This window comes from Balaenoptera musculus, chromosome 16 (assembly GCF_009873245.2).
Source record: "Balaenoptera musculus isolate JJ_BM4_2016_0621 chromosome 16, mBalMus1.pri.v3, whole genome shotgun sequence".
NCBI classification, from domain to species: domain Eukaryota; kingdom Metazoa; phylum Chordata; class Mammalia; order Artiodactyla; family Balaenopteridae; genus Balaenoptera; species Balaenoptera musculus.
Genome location: NC_045800.1, coordinates 79,712,194 through 79,731,971, shown reverse-complemented (window position 1 = coordinate 79,731,971; position 19,778 = coordinate 79,712,194). Strand labels below are relative to the sequence as shown.

The 19,778-nt window shown below is 35.7% G+C and overlaps 1 protein-coding gene across 1 annotated transcript in view; it reads right to left on the bottom strand.

Annotated features, from left to right (window-relative positions):
• The window catches only part of LYST (lysosomal trafficking regulator), a 160,661-nt gene that overhangs the window by 63,801 nt on the left and 77,082 nt on the right, over positions 1-19,778 (bottom strand). Inside the window, exons 29-36 of the mRNA XM_036828433.1 lie at positions 13,901-14,092; positions 12,030-12,208; positions 10,115-10,321; positions 4,157-4,333; positions 3,504-3,580; positions 3,173-3,361; positions 837-982; positions 650-746 (exon numbers count right to left, since the gene is read on the bottom strand). Of these exons, the coding sequence (XP_036684328.1) occupies positions 650-746; positions 837-982; positions 3,173-3,361; positions 3,504-3,580; positions 4,157-4,333; positions 10,115-10,321; positions 12,030-12,208; positions 13,901-14,092 (1,264 nt within the window). The remainder of the gene's footprint in view (positions 1-649; positions 747-836; positions 983-3,172; positions 3,362-3,503; positions 3,581-4,156; positions 4,334-10,114; positions 10,322-12,029; positions 12,209-13,900; positions 14,093-19,778) is intronic.

The window sequence follows — 19,778 nt, the reverse complement described above, 5'->3', positions numbered from 1 at the left end:
CATTGGTTCATGGCTCTGATATTTCAAACACAGAAAAGAAGCCTTAGCATTCTAGGAAAAAGGAGGGCTTCAGAGTCAGAAAAGTTCCTCTATTCTTTAGTCAAGTCAATTATCTTTTTTGAGTCTCGTAGTTTTTTATCTATACAATGGGCATCATAACAACCTCGACCACAACAATAATGATAAGACTATCAATAGTTACCATACTGACCCACTGAATAGTGCTATGACTTATCTTCCTCATGTAACAGATGAGGAAACTGAGACAGAGAGAGGCTAAGATCAGATGGCTAGTAAGAGGAGGAACTAGGATTTGAACCTTTAATCAATACACTAGATTGCCTCTTGCGATGCCACCAGCAGCGCTATCTATTTCACAGAGCTGTTAGAAAAATCAACTACAAAAATATATGTATGCAACCAAGGGCCAGAGCATGATGACTGAAGTCCAATGAATCCTCCCTAACAAAAATGTCTGTTCTTTTTGGATTCTGGCCATTCAGCTTTGTCTTCTCTTTGAGCCATGTTTGGGATTTTTCCCCAAACTACGGCATTATCTAAAATAAATATTACATAAGCGCAACAATAGACTATTAAAGTCTTTAACACCTTCAACAAAACAGAAAATGTCTTATGGATTCAAATTTACCTTATAGACTCACTTGCAGCTTTGTCCTTTACAGTAGAAGAGAAAGAAGAATGAGTTTTGTCTTCAAATAGGTAAGAGAGTGGTGGTTTGACCACATCTGCTGAGGAAAAAAGGACATTATTGTCTTTGTGTAATGCCCATAGTTAATCTGCTACATTTACATGTTGAGTCAAGAAGCCACTATCACCTTCTGATTTTTGTCTATCCCTAAGGAGATACTTATTTGGAATAGTTAAGTAACATCTCTGTAAGCGCCTTCTCTCCCGATTTGGCCCTTCTGTTGGATCCAACTGCCATGAAGTTGGATAGTAGATGGGGTCATACCAGACTGCTCTGCAAGTGAAAAGAAAAGATTTTAAGTGGTAACCTGAAGTATTTGTAGTTTGAAAAAAAAACATTATAGAAATTGAATAAATAAATCAAAATTTATCCATGCAATTGAAAAATCCCAACCAGTTATATAATTAGACTAGGCTATGCATACACATTGTACAAAAGAGTAACATTAAAAAAAAAAGTATCCCTCTGCTCCGGAGCCCCAGTGTCCCTGCCTCGAGGCAAGCGCTGCTACCCATTTCTTGTATCTATTAAATTTTAAAAAAGATATAGCATGACTACTATGTATGCTTTAGCAATATATTAGACTTAGTATGGTTAACTAAAGAAAAAAATCAATTTTCCAAATTAATTTTCTTCATTTCCCATTTTGCCTGTTATCTAATATAACAAATAAAATGAGTTCACTTTTGTAGTAATCACATTTCTTAAAATGTTTTAAAGTAAATTAATATTTTAAATGAAAGGAAATAGTAGAACCATATTAAATACATTTTTAGAAATAGATAAGAGAAAAAAAAATCACCCTTAATCCTACTGCTCCAAACATACCACAATACTGGTAGTGATTACTTTCTTTCAGTTTTTAAAATTGCAGTTAAAATTATGTATACACATTTCTATATCCTGCCTTTTTTCACTGAACACAGTATAGTCTTTATTATTACCATTTTAAATGGCTAATGTTATATTGAGTGGATGCATAATAATGTATTTAACTCTATTACTATTATTATATATTTAAGTTGTTTCCAATTCATTCACTAACAAATAATGCAGAGATGAAAACCTTTATGCTTATTGCTTTTCCATATTTTGAATATTTTCCTTAGGACAGAATCACTAAAACAGGATAACCGGAACTAGAAATAAAATGTTTGTAGGGTTCCTGACACATGTCAAAGTGTTCAATGCCACCAAACCTCTGACCAAGGGCTAAGATACATTTCTTCCTGCTGTGGAGATTAGCACCTAAAAAAAATTTTTTTTTATAACATAAAAGGTAAAATATGGTAACTAAAGGTTTTAAATCAGCTTCTAGCAATAGTCAATATTTTCCCATCTGTTTATTAATTCTATTTGTCTTATGTGAAGAGTATATTCATGTCTTTTGCTTATTCAAACTTTTGGGATCTTGATATTTTATTTTCAAATCTTTATGCATTTTTTTTTTTTTTAAAGAAATTCACGTTCTTTTATTTATTTATTTATTTATTTATGACTGTGTTGGGTCTTCGTTTCTCTGCGAGGGCTTTCTCCAATTGTGGCAAGCGGGGACCACTCTTCATCGCGGTGCGCGGGCCTCTCACCATCGCGGCCTCTCTTGTTGTGGAGCACAGGCTCCAGACGCGCAGGCTCAGCAATTGTGGCTCACGGGCCCAGCCGCTCCGCGGCACGCGGGATCCTCCCAGACCAGGGCTCGAACCCGTGTCCCCTGCACCGGCAGGCAGACTCTCAACCACTGCGCCACCAGGGAAGCCCTATGCATTTTTAAAACCATAATCATGTTAACTCTGTGAAATACTTGCTAAAAATAAACCTTGATGTTTTGTTGTGGTTATGCTTGTTAAATACATTGGAAAATGTGAAAGGTCAAAGCCATTCATTTCTTCTTTGTAGTTTCTTCAATTGTGTTTGATCTAAGAAAGTTATCTGTCCATCACCATTGATAAATATCCTATTTTCTTCTACTTTGTAAACTTTTTGAGTTTTGTTCATTCATTCACCTGGAATTTGCTTTAGTGTATAATGATTAGTGTATAATGTTTAGTGCCTCGAAGTCATAATACTAATCATTTATCTTAATCAAATTCAGAGAACAATACTTTAATTTCCCTCTTTTCCTTATTTGTGATGCATCTTTTTAACTGTGTTATTAAAGTCTTAACTAGAAAAAGGTCTATTTCCCAACTATCCTGTTTCAGTGATTTCTCTATTCTTTTGCAAAGATCATATTTTAAAATGAAAGCCGATATATAGATTTTTCTCTCTGGAAGAGCTAATGCCCCTCCCTCTCATTATTTTTTCTCTCCCTAAAAATTAAAAAAAAATATTCTCATAGGATTATTCTTCAAGATGAAATAAATCACAAATGAGTAAACAAAACAAATTTAAACTAATGAGATAATGTAATGAATCTTTACTCTGGAGTGAAAATAACACCAATATATAAAAATTCATGCTTACCTGTCATGCGTCAGTTGTTGAATAAGCTCCTGCCAGTGTCTGCTGGCACTCAGGTCCACTTTATACATTCCTCTGATGTGCTGGATCACCTTTTTTCTCTCAATTCCTTGGGAAAGAGACACTGCCTGGGTGATATCTGCAGCTATTTTAGATATATCCTTTGATTTTGAATCAAGACGCTGAAAGAGACTAAACAAACAAGATGCCCATAAGTTAAGCATACGTGGAACATTAAATGTATATCAAAACATGATACTTTAAAACTAACAGTATATGTGAAATCTAATGGGTTCCTAAAAAGACACAGCTTTTAGAACACATAAAATCCTACCTTTGCTGATTATTATTAACTGTTTTCTGCCAGTTGGCTTTATTCACATGTTCTTCAGTTTCATATTTCTTTTGTTCCTAAAAGATATGGATAATAATATATTATATAAAACTTATTATTTATCATTTAACACTGGCACAGAGCCCAACAAACTAAATTTAAAACAAAGTTAACAAAGGAAAAAAATATTGTCCCCACGAGACCAAGATATTAAGATACATTAACCACTTAAATCATGCTATAACTCCTCTTTGTTTCCACACAATTTGGGTCAGAGACATTAGGGTGGAATAGTTAACTAGGGTTGCCAAACCCGATGGGTGTGTGTAGTCGCTTGCTTCCTTATTTTGCCTTTTCATTAAAGAACCCAGAACTTAAGGTTGATGATTCAACTTTCTTGTCACTATTAAAATCTTTCCTTCCCTGAAAGCTAGTGATAATGGATAAGCATGACCACGGAGAATAAAATGCTCCTTAAAACAGGCCAATTTGTTCTCTCATAGTAAAAAAGCAATATAAAGTAAAAAAAAAGAAAAAAAAATCAAATTCATTATCAATGGTACTCTATAATAAAAAAAACACTTTCATCACTCTTTAGTTATATTCAGTGGGATATCCTAAGAAAATTGTTTCTTATGCTTTCACTGACTCACCTCTTTAATCACTTTAATAAGGTCTGATTTTGTCGATGCACTGGGGGGGATGCACTTATGACCACATAACTTTAAAGCATTCATAAGCAGCTCTGCTGTGTCTCGTTCTTCTGCAGTCAGTTCATCTTCGTGATTATGTATCAACTCTGACAAATACAAAACTAACTTGGCTCCATGCTTTAAAAAAAAAGTAACAATTTTTTTTAATTAAAAATTTTTTTAAAGTCATAAAGAATTTTTATTTCTTACATTTAAATTATTTAACAGTAAATTAAATTACATTGCTAGATTTATTTGGTTGGATCTGGTTTAAATAAATCAGCTAAAAAAGACATTTTGGAAACAACTGAAGAAATTGTCAAACGATTATGTGTTGGGTAATATGATGACATTAGGGTACATGTTAATTTTGTTAGGTATAATAATGTTGTTATGGTTACATAAAAAATGTCTTTTGAAAAATGTCATGATTACCATAATTTACTTTAAAATACTTCAGAAAAAAGAAATGATGTTAATATGATAAAAATTATTAACAATTGTTAGATCTATGTGATGGTCATATGGTATTCATACGGTATTCATACAGTATTCACTAGTCTCCATTTTTCTTAGTATGTTTGAAAATTTTCATTGTAAAAGGTAAAAAAAAAAAAAGAGAGGAAAAGAAAGGAAGAAAAGAAGGAAAGGAAGGAAGGAAGGAAGGAGAGGGAGGGAGGAAGAAAAGAGGAAGGAAGGAAAAGAAGGATGCATGATTACTCTTTCTCCTTTAATTTCTGCCTGGGAGAATAAACATTGGAGAACATTCCAGAACAAAAATGTATCTTTGGATCTGTTTGTAAGCATTCACTATTCCCTAGGGAGAACAAAAGGTGAAAAACTCTAAACCAATAAGATGTCATCACTCAGGTCTGTTCATGTCCAGAGAAGGGTTAGTTTAGGCCAATCTTCTATGAACAGACCCTATAAAGAAAATTAGAGTGTTACTTAAGGTAATGACAATGGTCCTTCCCAGTGTAAACCTAAACCAAACTTTGATTCATGATTTTTTAAGTGGCCCTTTCATGCCATAGATATTACACCTGATGGTTATGTGTACACTATGTATATTTAGACATTAATTTTGCCAACAAGTGAAACATACATAATTTTACTTTTTTAAAAATTTACATTGATACAAATATCACTGCATTTGGCTTTATGATATTTTAAACTGTGAATAGTCAACAAATGGATTTGGAAACTATTACATTTTGGGTGATATTTAAATTAACATGCTGAATCGCATCATGTCATTTCGCAAAAGCATAAGATGAACATATGCAATGATGAAAATAGCAAAGCTCATTTTAATGCAACATTTTAAATTAGTCAGGAGACAGCTGCTACCTGACCAAAAGAGAAAAATGAACAGATGCTCTGCAAGTAAAAGGCCTGAAGAGTTGGCAAATAAAGAGAAATGGTAACTGACTAGAATATTTTCATATGTGTATCTTAAAGGCAATGTTCTTGATAGAACTCTAAAAATATTTCAGTTTAGTATTCAGTGACATTTTAAAATCATCTTGAAAAACTAGCAGAAATGTTTTTATTCATTCTGGATATCCAAAGAAACACATGATTTTTCTAGACACTGAAGTTGTTTCTAATATCTCATTTTAACATCCTCTGATCAATCATTTATTGGCTGCAGTTCCTGGGACTAGAAAAGGTGTTATTGGAGACACACACACACAGAGTCTTGTTTTCAGCTCTCAGAAAACTGATTTAAGGAATCGAATCTATTAAACACAAATCCTAAGAAAATAATAAAATGTTAAAATGTGTAAAAATAAAATTTTCAATGAAGTTTCAAGAAGGAAGAGTTCTGAGTGGACTAAATAAAGAAAGGAAGGAAGGCTTTGAAGGTGGTACCACGTGATGTGGGTACGTGCCTAAATGGACAGAATGGGCATATAGACAGACAAAGGGGAGGAGAGACGGAGTTGTGTGCTGAGTGGACACCATGAATAAAGCAGTTTGTCAGTAGGACTACAGGGATGTGAAGAGGTTATAAGAGAAAAGATGGGACTATCTTGAAAAAAGGAAGAGCCATAGACTAGAGAATTAACCAGACTCAAGTTGTAACAGTAGAAGAGAAGCTTGGGGCTTTAAAAACCATGCAGAATTAAAAAAAAAAAAAAAATCAGGCAGATTACAAACGGAACACAGCTTGTAGGCAGCTGTAAAAAGGCATGAGAAGAGCTCTCTATACTGCTGCGGAACGATCGCTAGGATACACTGTTACTTGAAGAAAGTAGTGTGAGAAGGATATGTATGGTTCACTATCTTTCTTTGTATTAAGAAGTGAGGGAGATAATATACACGTGTGTGTGTGTCACAGATTTGCTTATATGCCCAAAAGAAATTAAAAAACCAAGTAAGGATGGTTACCTTCAGGGAAAGGGAAAGAATGAGGGAAGGGTATAGAGATAAAAGCTAGAACCTCTTCGAATGTGCTATGTTTCACAATTTTGATTTTGGAACCAGGCAGACATTTTATGTAATTAAAAACAAAATTCAACAAATAAATACCCAGTGGAATCTCTAAAAACAGAAAGCAAATTGAAGGAAAAAAAAAAAAGAACCTAACTAGTTACTTGATGCCAAGTTGGTGGCATAACCAAATAGAGATAATTATTTTAAATGCTTTTACGATACACTATTTTCGTGGTACACCCATAATGGTATCCTAAGGACAGAAGAACCACCAAGAAATCTTAAACTGCATTCAGTAGGTTTGTTATAAGTGATAATGTTGTCATCTTATTTTGAAAATGTTTTATAGATAGATAAAGCAAATAAGTAATTATGGTAATGTCATCAGGAATTAAGCTTATCAACATTAATAAAAAGAAATATAAACTCCAAGAAAATCATGAATTCATGATCTATTTTTCTTCCTAAAAAAATACACAATTCTTAGCTTTGTTCACTAAAAAGGCTGAGAAGAAATGACAACCCAATAGAAATAAACGTACCTAGTCCCTAGCTTTATAGTCTCTAAATACTATTATCTCATTAAAAGGAAATAGGGGCTTCTTGGGGGAAGAGTTTGGTTCCAGGCCCAGGGAAGGAAATGTACAAGATGAGCCCGGGACATTCTTCTGCTCTAGAATGGAAGGAAGTTAATCATATTAACTTGTTAAAAATTAAAAAGGCCATGTTAAAAGGATAAAACAACTTGAATCTACAGAGGTGTTAATCTGAACATCAAACAGAAAAATAACTGCAAAGGTGTGAAACTACTTATTAAATTTATAAAAAAAATACCTGAGTTCATGACAAGACCTCAAAAATAAAAACAAATACAAAAATTAAAGGTTGCCAGGGCACCAACTTATTATTCTAAAAACAGAGGAAAGAAGCAAGCATTTACCTTGCCTTTCCTATACACACTATATTTCAGGGTAGCCAAATAGCTGATAAGGGAATATTCTTCCCAATAGAAGACTCAGAGCTAACAGATGCTGGTGGAATGAGAAACGTAGAGAAATCACTATTTTGCAGCTCCTAATCAAAAAATGGGTCCTGGCAGCTGTATCATCGATGGTTGCTGAAACTATTAGGTTAAAGACTGAGGATGAACTTCATAATGGATGAATCACGCTGCTACCATCTCAAAGAGCAGAGCAACCAGACATTCTCTGCCTCCTGCCATGATGTAACGGAAAACGCAAAGCACTCCTACTAAAGTATTCTTTTAAAAAACCAAGCACAAAGGCAAATATGAAATCAAGAACTGAAATCTAGTCAAGCCTCTAGATCTAGAGCCACAAGGATGCAATCAGCCAAATCCAGAATGTGGGAAATTCTACAGAACAAATGACCCAGTGTCACCAACAAATACATGACATTAAAAAAAAAAAGCGTTGGGGAGGATAATTGCCAGGATTAAAAAGATGTAGCACACAACAAACAAACGCAGTATAAGGGCCCTGTTTGGGTCCAGAATCAAGAGAACTATTTAAAAAAATATAAGAAAATTAGGAAAATTTAAACACTGGGTATTAGATGATAATAAGGAATTATTGTTACAATCACAGAGAGTGATAAGTTAAAACAAAGTCCTATCAGTCAGAGATACATACTGAAGTATTTACAGGTAAAATGATTTGATATCTGACATTTGTTTCAAAATACTACAAAGAAAAATTAAAGCTGCGTAATGTCATGTGGGGTTCTTTTTCTGATTTCTCCCAACTTTTAGGTATGCTTGAATGTTGCCATAATAAACCTTAAAAAAATTACCAGATACAGTTTTTTGGTCTTGAGGTGGAGAGGAGGTTATTCTAGTGATTCAAGCATAAGGGGTGAAAGTGTAAACTAGGATGGGTGGGCAGACTATAGAGGAAGGCAGGACTAGACAAATAACTGGCCTTGGTAATAAAATGGATTCAAAAGAGAGAAGAAAGTCAACCGTAGTTCCAATGTTTCAACCCGAAAGCAGTAAGGAAACCACCAACAGAAATGGAGCAGTAGAGAAGGGAGGCTGGTGGGAGAGGAGTGGGAACATCAGGGCTGGATTCAGAGGGACGGCAGCTTTGCTAAGTATAAAGCAATGAAAGAACATCTCTTTGAATTCTCCACAGAAGGAAACTATGGGCTAGTTATGCTTCTGCCTTGGGAAAGGAAAGACAATGCCCTTAGTGCACCTGAGAGAGTCTTAATACTGGAAAGAGCACCTAAAAGTATCACTTCAAATCTATAACCTTCTGGTTCTTAGTATGATAAATCTGAGTTTCCCAGGGATATAAAAGGGATACCTGTCCTTTCTGAAATATCATCTAATACTTTATTTATAGGGCTATAATTTGCATTCAATAAAGCATATAGACATTAAATGTTCATTTCTACGAGTTCTGACAACTGCATACGCCCATGTAAACACTACCCAAACTAAGATACAGCACATTTTTATCACCCCAGGCAGTTTCCTTATGCCCCTTTCCAATCAACTCCCCTTCTCACTGCCCCTCTCCTCACAGAGACAACTACTGCTTGAATTCTATGACCATATCTTAATTTTGCCTGTTCTTGGGCTTCATATGAATAGAATCACAGAATGTCTACTCTTTTGTGCTTGGCTGTCCCTTTCACCGACACAATGAATTTGAGCTTCAACCATATTGGTGGGTGTATCAGTAGTCTGTTCCTTTTTATTGCTTGTATAGTAGTCTACTGTATAAATATATCACAACTTAGTTACACATTCTCCCAGTGACAGACACTTGGGTTATTTCCGGTTTCTGGCTATTAGTAAAAAGGCTGCCATGGATATTCTTCTACTAGTCTTTTTATGGACATATGTTGTAATTTCTCTTAGGTAAATACCTAAAAATGGAATTTTAGGGTCACAGGTTAAGGGTGTGTTTAATTTTATAAGAAACTGCTGAACAGCTGTCTAGAATGGTTGTACCATTTAAATTCTCCATCTATCACTAGTTAAGTGATAGAATTTATAGACTTTAAAATTCTTTAAGTATTTTGATTTTATCATTCCAGATGATCAACAAATATTTTTTTATTTTAACTTACTGTAAATATTTTTGAAATATGTTATATGTACTGTTGTTCGAGCTATTCACTATAGATGTTTCATGGATAATATAATGCTTAAAAAAGTCTCCAAACAGTTCTTAAAGAAAACACTTCAAGATTTAGTAACAAACTACAAAGGGTCTTATAAGAAGTCAGATATAGAACTTCTTAAACCCTGGAAAAAAAATGGGGAATAAACAGAGAGGCCAAATTGACTCTGGTAAAGAGCATCTGAAGAAAGACCTCAGAAAATATTTATTTGGTAAGAAAACTAATTTATGCTGTTTGGCATGAAAATACAGTTTAATTTCAGTTCTTGTTTTGTACAGTTTTATATTTGACCAATAGTTTTTACTTACGAAGTACTGGGGTACTTACTTGCAGGGATGGGCTAAGACAGTCTCGCAGTATTTCCTGGTGATTTGGTTCACGAACTAGTTCAAAAATTTGCTTTCTCTCTTGTGAAGGGTGGGCTGGTGACAAAATATGCACAAGCAGTCTCCCAAGCTGCATTCGGAAGGTTTCCTTACAAGACCATAAGATTTTAGCCCACTGCTGTCTGGAGCCACTGGCTTTACTTGAACCCTTAAATCAAAACAGGAAAGAATTAGGATCAAACTTCTTAAGCAATAATATCCTAACCTCAACACAGTCCTAAAAATCACAGAACATGTTTTACTCTAGAATTTTTAAACAGTTGAAATTAGAAAGACATATACATCCATACAAATGGGGTTTAAAAGAGATGGATGTACACCAGTGTTTACAGCAGCATTGTTCAAAATAGCCAAAAGGCAGAAACAATCCAAATACCCACTGACGGATGAATGGATAAACAAAACGTGGTATATACACAGAATGGAATACTGTTCAGCCTTAAAAAGGGAGTTCTGATACATGCTTCAGTATGAATGAACTTAAAAACATTTTACTAAAATGAATCATGAAATAAGCCACATACAAAAAGGACAAATATTATATTAAATATTGTATGATAACTTATATGAGGTATCTAGAAAGTCAAAGTCATAGAGACAAAGTAGAACAGCGGTTTATCGGGGCTGGGGGAGAGGCTAATGGGGAGTTACTACTTCATGGGTACAGAGTTTCAGTTTGGGACAATGGAGAAAGTTCTGGGGATGGACAGTGGTAATGGTTGCACAACAGTGTGAATGGACTTAAGGTCACTGATATGTACACTTAAATAGCAAAATTTATGTTATGTATATTTTACCACAATTTTAAAAAGGAGAGACAAAGAAGCTAAAGTTCTAAGCCGCTTAAAAAAATTACCTAGGGCTTGGAAATCTTAAAAGGAAAAAAAAAAAGAACCATCAAAGAACAGTGGTAGATAAGCCTACATTGATTTTGCAATATAAAAGAGAAAGGATTCATAATAAAGACTTGAATTAGTACTAAAACATTGAGTATAATTGTCACAAATTAAGAACTACATGTAAATTGACCATCAATATCCCCTAACAAATAACCAAATAAGTTGTTTCGATTGTGGTCCCACTAAGGCTAACCCAATCCTGATCAAATATCCCGCATCTGGTTTAAAAACTGGAATCAGTACATTTTAGAGTTTATTCTGAGTTTTGGAAAAGGCTCTCCAATTACTCCTAGTCCTAAGGGCTCTGTGTGAATGATTCAGTTCTAAGTGGAACCTGCAGACTACAAAATCTAGTTTAGATTTAGAGACTGGCAGAATCATGATTTATGAGTTCTGCTAGAATTAGATTAGCCTTTGGTACCTACGGAGTGTCCTGACCAAGTTGTTCCCTATGGTCAGTTGTAAGCGGCCCACAGAACCCTAAGTGAGCTGACGATAAATGGGGCCTGACGCCTGTCAGTATTCTCTGTGTCACCTTGAAGCTGTTGGATATGCTTAAGGCAACATCTACATACACTTCATAATTATTCCTAATAATAATAATTCTAGAGTAGGTAGCTATAAATAAAGTCCGCTAAAAACAGGTTATTAGTTTAAACCTCATAGTAATCATCAAATTCCCACTCTTTTCTGATGCTGTGCTTATTTACAAAATTACAACATTAGAACATGGTTGTTGGGTTACAGGCTTAAAAACCAACACTGCATGAAGTGAGTCCTTTTCGAAAGGGTAAATTAGCAATACATTTTACTCTGTTATTAACATTCAACTTGTCTGAGTTTCAGAAAACGCTGTGAAAGTGTAGGAATATGATTCTGAAAACATATAATACAGACACACAAAACCCCTGCTCCTTTTCTGTGAATGAACATTTCCCATGTAATTAATTTACTTACAGTGGATACTTTGAAGCCTTCCACCAGATATGTGAAAATTTCTTTCTGAAATGGATTGAACGCAGAAGGCTGTTCATGATAAATATTTTCTTCAGAAATTTCAGTCTGGGAAACTGAGGCCTTGCTTTGCGGTGCATTTTCTGGAGTACTCAAAATGTCAATAATGTCTGGATTAAACTCTTTGCATTAAAAGAAGAATAAAAAATTAGTCAAATCAAGTCAAAAAATTAGTCAAATTTGAATTAGTCAAATCACTAGCCATTACAAATGGTAATGATGCTGGCAAAAATATTCTATGTAATTTCTGATTCAGTTGTCACAATATAAATGTGTAGTAGGTGTATTAGATGTAGAAAATACAATATACTAGAGAAAATGAATTCACCTAAAACAATGTAGAAATTTAAACATACATAAGTCACGCAGTTCTAAATCAAAGGTTTAGTTTACTAATGAAGATGAATTAAACTGCAAAATTAATAAAGTCATAAAGGTTCTTGTACAAATTAAACATAAAGACCATGTGGTATTTACATTAGACAGATGTGCAGACCTGTTTCACTGGACATGCTATCCCATCAAATGCCATGCATGTGATAAAAATGGTTCAATTTCACAGTTTACCCTGGAGGCTGGTTGCCTCAAATATAAATTAGAAAAGTTAAAAAAAAACACCTTGTGTGTCACTTGAACGTTTTTTAGAATTTTGACTTATCTATAGTGTTTTTGAGTATATTTCTTTGCATAGTTTTTTAGTGGTTGCTGTAGGTATTAAAGTTTATACATAAATATATAAATCATTTAGCCCCTGTAGAAACGCACATTGAAACCACAAGGCTATACCCCTATATTACCTATCAGAATGGCTGAAATTAAAAACAGTGAAACTCCTAATGCTGGTAAAGACATGAAGAAAACTGGATCACTCACACATTGCTGGTAGGAATATAAAATTATACTGCCACTCTAGAAGTTTGGCAGTTTCTTAACAAGAACAAAACACACAACTACTGTACAACCTAGAAACTGCACTCTTGGACATTTATCCCAGAAAAGGAAAGCCCCATGTTCACACAAAAATTTTACATAAATGTTTATAGCAGCTAGCTTTATTTGTAATAACCCCAAACTGAAAAACGCCCAGATCAACTTTCAACAGCTAAATGACTAAACTGTGACATCTACGCTATGGACTATTACTCACCAAAAACAAAAAAGGAACAAACTATTGATACATGCAACAACCAGGAAGACTCTACAGAGAATTATGCTGAGTGAAAAAAGCCAATCCTACACGAGGCTGCGTACTGTATGATTCCATTTATTTAGCATTCTTGAAATGATGAAAATATATAAATGGACAACAGATTGATAGTTGCCAGGGATTGAGGAAGGGATGGGGGTGGGAGGAAGATGGGTGTGGTGCTAAAAGGCAACATATAGATTCTTGTGGTGACGGAAATGTTCTTTTTCTTGACTGTATCCATGTCAATATCCTGGTACTGATACTGGACTATAGTTTTGCAAGATCCATCGGGGGAAACTGGGTAAAGGGTACACAGAATCTCTGTAATATTTCCTAACAACTGTATGTGAACCTATGATTATCTCAAAGAAAAGTTTAAAAAATATATTGGAGGTGCTGTACTATTTTAAACTTCAATGGTCAGTCTAGGCCAGCATTTAACATATTAAAAAGTGGAATTTTATTCAAGGCTATTAGTTCCAAATGAGAGATTCTTTTACCAGTGTGGATGCTAACAATGAAATATAATGCTGTTAAAAAATTTGAAACCTAGTCAGTTCTCTCTTAAATTATTTTCCTTTTAGTTCAATATCTGAGTAAGAACATATTTATTCTCTAGTCCTACCTTGATAAATAATCCTGTTAACTGCTAAAATGGTGAGCCGCTGCAGTCTCTGTGCAAGCTCTGTTTCGGTGGCCTGGACAGGATTCTCCTGGCTCATTCTCCGTTGGATCATCATATGAAGTTCATCACTTGCTACTGAACGCATTTTCATCAGAAGAGAGTCAGTTTGAGCAAGGGGAAATTTTCGAGGACCTTCAAGTATATAAATTAAAAGGTCAAACGCCAGAGTTAACAAGGATCAAAGAAACTATTTCTGCTGTAACTTTTTAATCAGACCATGAAAAGAACTTTAATTCAAAGGTAATTTATACAAAGGAAAGAGAGTGATTAAGAGAAAGTATGTTTTCCCTCTTTGAAGAAGTGCAACAGTACCTCTGATGTCAAAGTCCTAAACAAGAATGTTGAAGTTTGTGACACAGCTTAGTAGGGTGGATATCATTTGGCAAAATTTTAGTCCTCTGAAAAACTCGAACTCTTAGAAGGGTGTGTGTGTGTGTGTGTGTGTCTGTGTGTATATATATATACACACAGACAGTTCAGAATGTTTTGACAAAATATTTTCAAATACTGTTTCACTTCCTTGTATTCCAAAATAATCAACAGATTTTTAAAGCACATCACATTTTAGCATGAACATTACTACTTCTGGGTAATTAACATTGCTGAATTTTATAAATTAGTTTTGAAAAGCGTATATAGTGACATAGTAGAAATCAGCCAAATAAAGTGAAGAGCTCAGATATTAAAGTGATTTGGAACATATGCATCACGTGGGATTCAATCCTAAAAAGCGTTTTCCGAGAAATGTTTCCTCGGGTTAAAGAGGCAGGAATGGGGTTCCTGCATCGTTACTGCACCTGCTCTGACAGGCAGCACACAGGGAGCGGATCCAGGAGAAAAGGAGGGGACTGAGTCTTCATTTAATGGACTGAAGGAGAAGGGCATCGGAAGTTGACCACAGGAACCAAAATGACGTCTTGGTAGGTGAGGAATAATGAAATCCTTCATTGGAATTGAACCTTTTTTTAAATTATGAAAGCATATATATCAAAGTCCACAAATAGCCTCTATACACATTACTTACAATAGGTTTTAATGACTCGTCCTGCAAGATATGTAAATATTTTAATGGCAGTTTAGATTGTCCAGTATTTTAGGTAATCAGTATTTTTTATCAGTTAATACATTTTGGTAGGTGGAGTCACCTTTGAGACAAAAATGAAGCAAATAAAAAGAAGAAAAATTCATATCTGGGATATATTCAAGAATAGTATTATCAGATGATGTCCTTAGTTTAAGCAGATTCTTCCAAATGTCTACATCTCTGACAGCTTTCATGCTGTATAAGCAGCTGATAACCACAATTCAGAGACACAGCAATACACCAAATAAGGAAATGTTAAGTCTTCTTCAGTTCTATGTACTTGAAAAAGTGGGAGGGTATCCCAGCAGTCAGGCTGTGAAGCTGCACTGAGCTGGTGTGGCCTCACATTCTCTGCTTTCTAAGCCTCAGGTTCCTTATATGTAAGATGTGGATTACAAAGTAAAATAGAGCCTACCTCACAGGTAGATATGTGTCACTATCTGACACTATACTAAATATATTTGCTTACAGGCTTACTGACCATTTTCTCCAGTAAAATATAAGTTTCATGAGACCAGAGGAAATAATAACTGATACATGGCGGATGCTCAATAAATATTTGATGGCTGAACGAATGGATAAAGAGGTTTGTTCTGTGGATTAAATAAAATAATGTACGTGAAACACAATGTCTGTCTCATACAAAGAATTAAAAGTTAATAGTTGGTATTGTTATTAATGGTTGAAATAGAAAGGAAATTCATTGGTAGGTGAATTATATCAATAACATGATATATATATATATATATATACACACACACACATATATATGATTATTTATGACAGTTTAAATGTATGTGTAGCTCTTTAAATAATACCCTAACACTTACTTCTTCCTTTGTGTATTAAGGTGATGTGTAAAGTTTTTTATATTGATAAGCAGACAAGGGAAAAAATACATATGTAAGAATGTACATTGCTATCCTGTTATAATAGCAAAAACAAACAAGTAAAAAAAAAAACCTTTGTTTATTGATAATGGTTGGGGAAGAAGATCATGGCAAATCTAACAGATTATTAGGCATTCATTAAATATAAGAATATTTATATTATACGGAAAAGTATACTATATTGAGTAGAAATATAAATCAGTTTACAAATAGAAGGTTGAGTGATACTAAATAGTGATGATACTATTCAAGCAGAATTCTCTCTCTCTCTTATACATATCTATGTATATATAAAAAAAAGACACAGACACTAAGGAATCGGCGCTTTGTTCACTGGGTGGTAGGGAACCATCGGAGCTGTTGAGCAGAATGGTACACGAGTCAGGCTGCAAGAAGGTTAAGCTGGCAATAAAATACTACCTAACGCCTCCAAGAGCAGGAGACCTCACAGTCTAGACGCGGCGGCCGTGCTGCTGAAGAAACGCTGGTCCCAGGCCATGGGTATCCTGGGGTTCACAGCCTGAGCGAACCTGGCTGCCATCACACACTGTGGTGTGCGGCCACAGGAGGAGCTGCCCCCACGAGGCCCGCGGGAGGTGCAGGGGTGGCGGCTGTGGGGCTGGAGACGCCCGCCGTCTCAGCAGTTTTCAGTAAACGCTAAACAAGTCTATCCAGGAAAAAAACATCCCTCCAAACATCTGTCACTAATGAGAACAGTGTGTATGAAATCTTTGAAGGAACAGTTCATTATCTAAATGATGGAAATATAAATCCCTCTTAGTCACTTCAGTATCATGAACAAATGGACTTCAGTGAGTTTTCAATAACCACACTGCTCAGAAGCAGAGGAGCTTCAGCACTGTGTATGTTTTGCACCGACAGTGTACAAGGCCAACACACTTTTGACAATAATTTTTGACTAATACTGAACAAATAAAACACAGGCTTTGCCAAATACATGTGTAAAACAACATGGAAGGAAATACAAAGCAACAGTTTAACACATGTAAAGTGGAGTTTTATAAACTGGATTCACAATGACAGAATTTAAATAAGGTAGTATTTAAAACAGGAAGAATTCTTGGGAGAGACCTGAGAGAGACATAAAGATACAACAGACCTGGGAGGAGTGGGTGTTGGGTAGGACACAAAGAGACGGGCGCAGGGGCCTCGCTCCAGCAGCCTCTAAGTCTAGGCCTCGGTGCATCTGCAACAGGAGCAAGCTGGACTGGATGACTTTCAAGGTCTTTTATCAAGTTCAAAATTTTTAGGATTCTATAAGCTTCATGTGGCCTTACAGTAACTGCATTTACTTAGATAGTGTGAAAAATATAAGCCCCAGCAGAAGAGGCTAGAGGAGTCAAGAACAAAAAGGAGAATGGTTTAGAGAAAGGACTAGAAGTCTATTATCCACTTTAAAATGACTCACACAAAGAAAAAATAAATAATACAAACGTGGAGCTCTGCGGGGCTCTTAGGCTTAGGGTGATAAAAGCGCTAGTACATAAAGAGAGAGATGACAGACTGTTAGAGAAATCACAGACCAAACAGAAAATAGCAAAAGGGCTGCTGTGTTAGCCCAGGCACCAGCTGATCATAAACTAAACCAGGGAACTAGGTAGAAAAGGGAAGAAACAGGTATGAGAAAGAGAAACATCAAGAAGGAAGAAATAGCAGGCATTTGTTCAGGTAGTAAAGGTATACTTTCCTCTGTCAAAGAGGGTGAATTCCATCTAAGCAGTCTCTGACTAAGAAATCCTGCAAAGGGAAAATGGTCCAAAAGTCACCTTCTGGCATGCAGGCAGTTGAGCACTACTGCCAGACTTGGTAAAAGATGGAATTCTACCCGGGACAAAAGAGGCACAACTGGGAGGGAAGCTCATGAGGACAGATTATATTCAGATAGTACATCAAGGAAGGATAAAGAAGATGTGGCACATATTTACAATGGAGTATTACTCAGCCATAAAAGGAAACGAAATGGAGGTATTTGTAGTGAGGTGGATAGACCTACAGTCTGTCATACAGAGTGAAGTCGGTCAGAAAGAGAAAAACAAATACTGTATGCTAACACATATACACGGAATCTAAAAAAAAAAAAAAGTTCTGAAGAACCTAGGGGCAGGACAGGAATAAAGACACAGATGTAGAGAATGGACTTGAGGACACGGGGAGGGGGAAGGGTAAGCTGGGACGAAGTGAGAGAGTGGCATAGACATATATACACTACCAAATGTAAAACAGATAGCTAGTGGGAAGCAGCCGCATAGCACAGGGAGATCAGCTCGGTGCTCTGTGACCACCTGGAGGGGTGGGATAGGGAGGGTGGGAGGGAGACACAAGAGGGAAGAGATATGGGGATATATGTATATGTATAGCTGATTCACTTTGTTATACAGCAGAAACTAACACACCATTGTAAAGCAATTATACTCCAATAAACATGTTAAAAATAATTAATTAATTAATTAAAGAAGGCTGTGTAGGGAGATAAGTTTAGTTATGTGGATGCTTTACAAGTTTTATTTACATAAGCTTTCATTTAGCATAATGTAAACATACTCCTGCGAAACAATGTATATTTGATAGCTTTTCTCTACAGATGAGTGTTTCACATGGTTTTAAACTTCGGCATAGCACCGACCACAATGAAGTAGTTTAACCAGGTAGAAGAAAGATTTGGATTTAAAAGCTCTCAAGACTGTATGGGTGATTAAACTTCAAACAATTTACCAAGTCCTCAGTTTGGAGAAATGTGTGTGTGTGTGTGTGTGTTTGTGCACGCGCCTGTACCTATGTCCAGTATATACAGACGTATATATATGTCTGTGTGTGCGTGTGTGTACACATGTACCTATGTCCAGTATATACAGACGTATATATATGTGTGTGTGTGTGTGTGTGCATGTACCTATGTCCAGTACATACAGACGTATATATATATGTGTGTGTGTGTGTGTGTGAGCGCGCATGTACCTATGTCCAGTATATACAGACGTGTATATATATATATGTGTGTGTGTGTGTGTGTGTGCATGTACCTATGTCCAGTACATACAGACGTATATATATGTGTGTGTTTGTGTGTGTGTGTGTGTGTGCGCGCGCGTGTACCTATGTTTAGTATATATAGACATATATATGTGTGTGTGTGTGTGTGTGCGCACATGTACCTATGTTCAGTATATACAGACGTATATATATATATGTGTGTGTGCGTGCACATGTACCTATGTCCAGTATATACAGACGTATATATATATGTGTGTGTGTGTGTGTGTGTGTGTGTGTGTGCATATATAGAGCCAATGTGTATGTGTGGGGGGTGTTTATGCTATCTTTCAGAATTAATGTGTATATAGGGCAGAGCAGATTTTGTGGAAAAAATAAGTCTAACAATATTAAAAATTAGAATTTCATGACATGTCCTCATTTAGAGCAAGCCCTATAGTCACGTGTATAACATAACCATATCCGAGCCACCATCACCTCCTGCCCTGACTATTGCAATAGCCTCCTCCTTGCACTTCCCACTACCTTTCCTACTTTCCTCTAATCCACTCTGCACAGAAACCAGAATGGTCTTTACAAAATGAAAATCTGGTTATGTCATGCCAGCTACTTAAAAACCTCTGACAACTTCCCATTAGGATAAAATCTAATAAACTCCTTAACATGGCCCATATGATGACACATGATCTGGCTCATGCCGTCCTGTATAGCCTCATCTGGCAGCACTAGCTCATCAAGGGCTATATTTCAGCTACACGGCTTTCTTTTAGTTCTCTGAACAACCTTAGCTTTTTCCTGCCCCAGGACCTGCACGTCAGCTGTTCATTCTGCC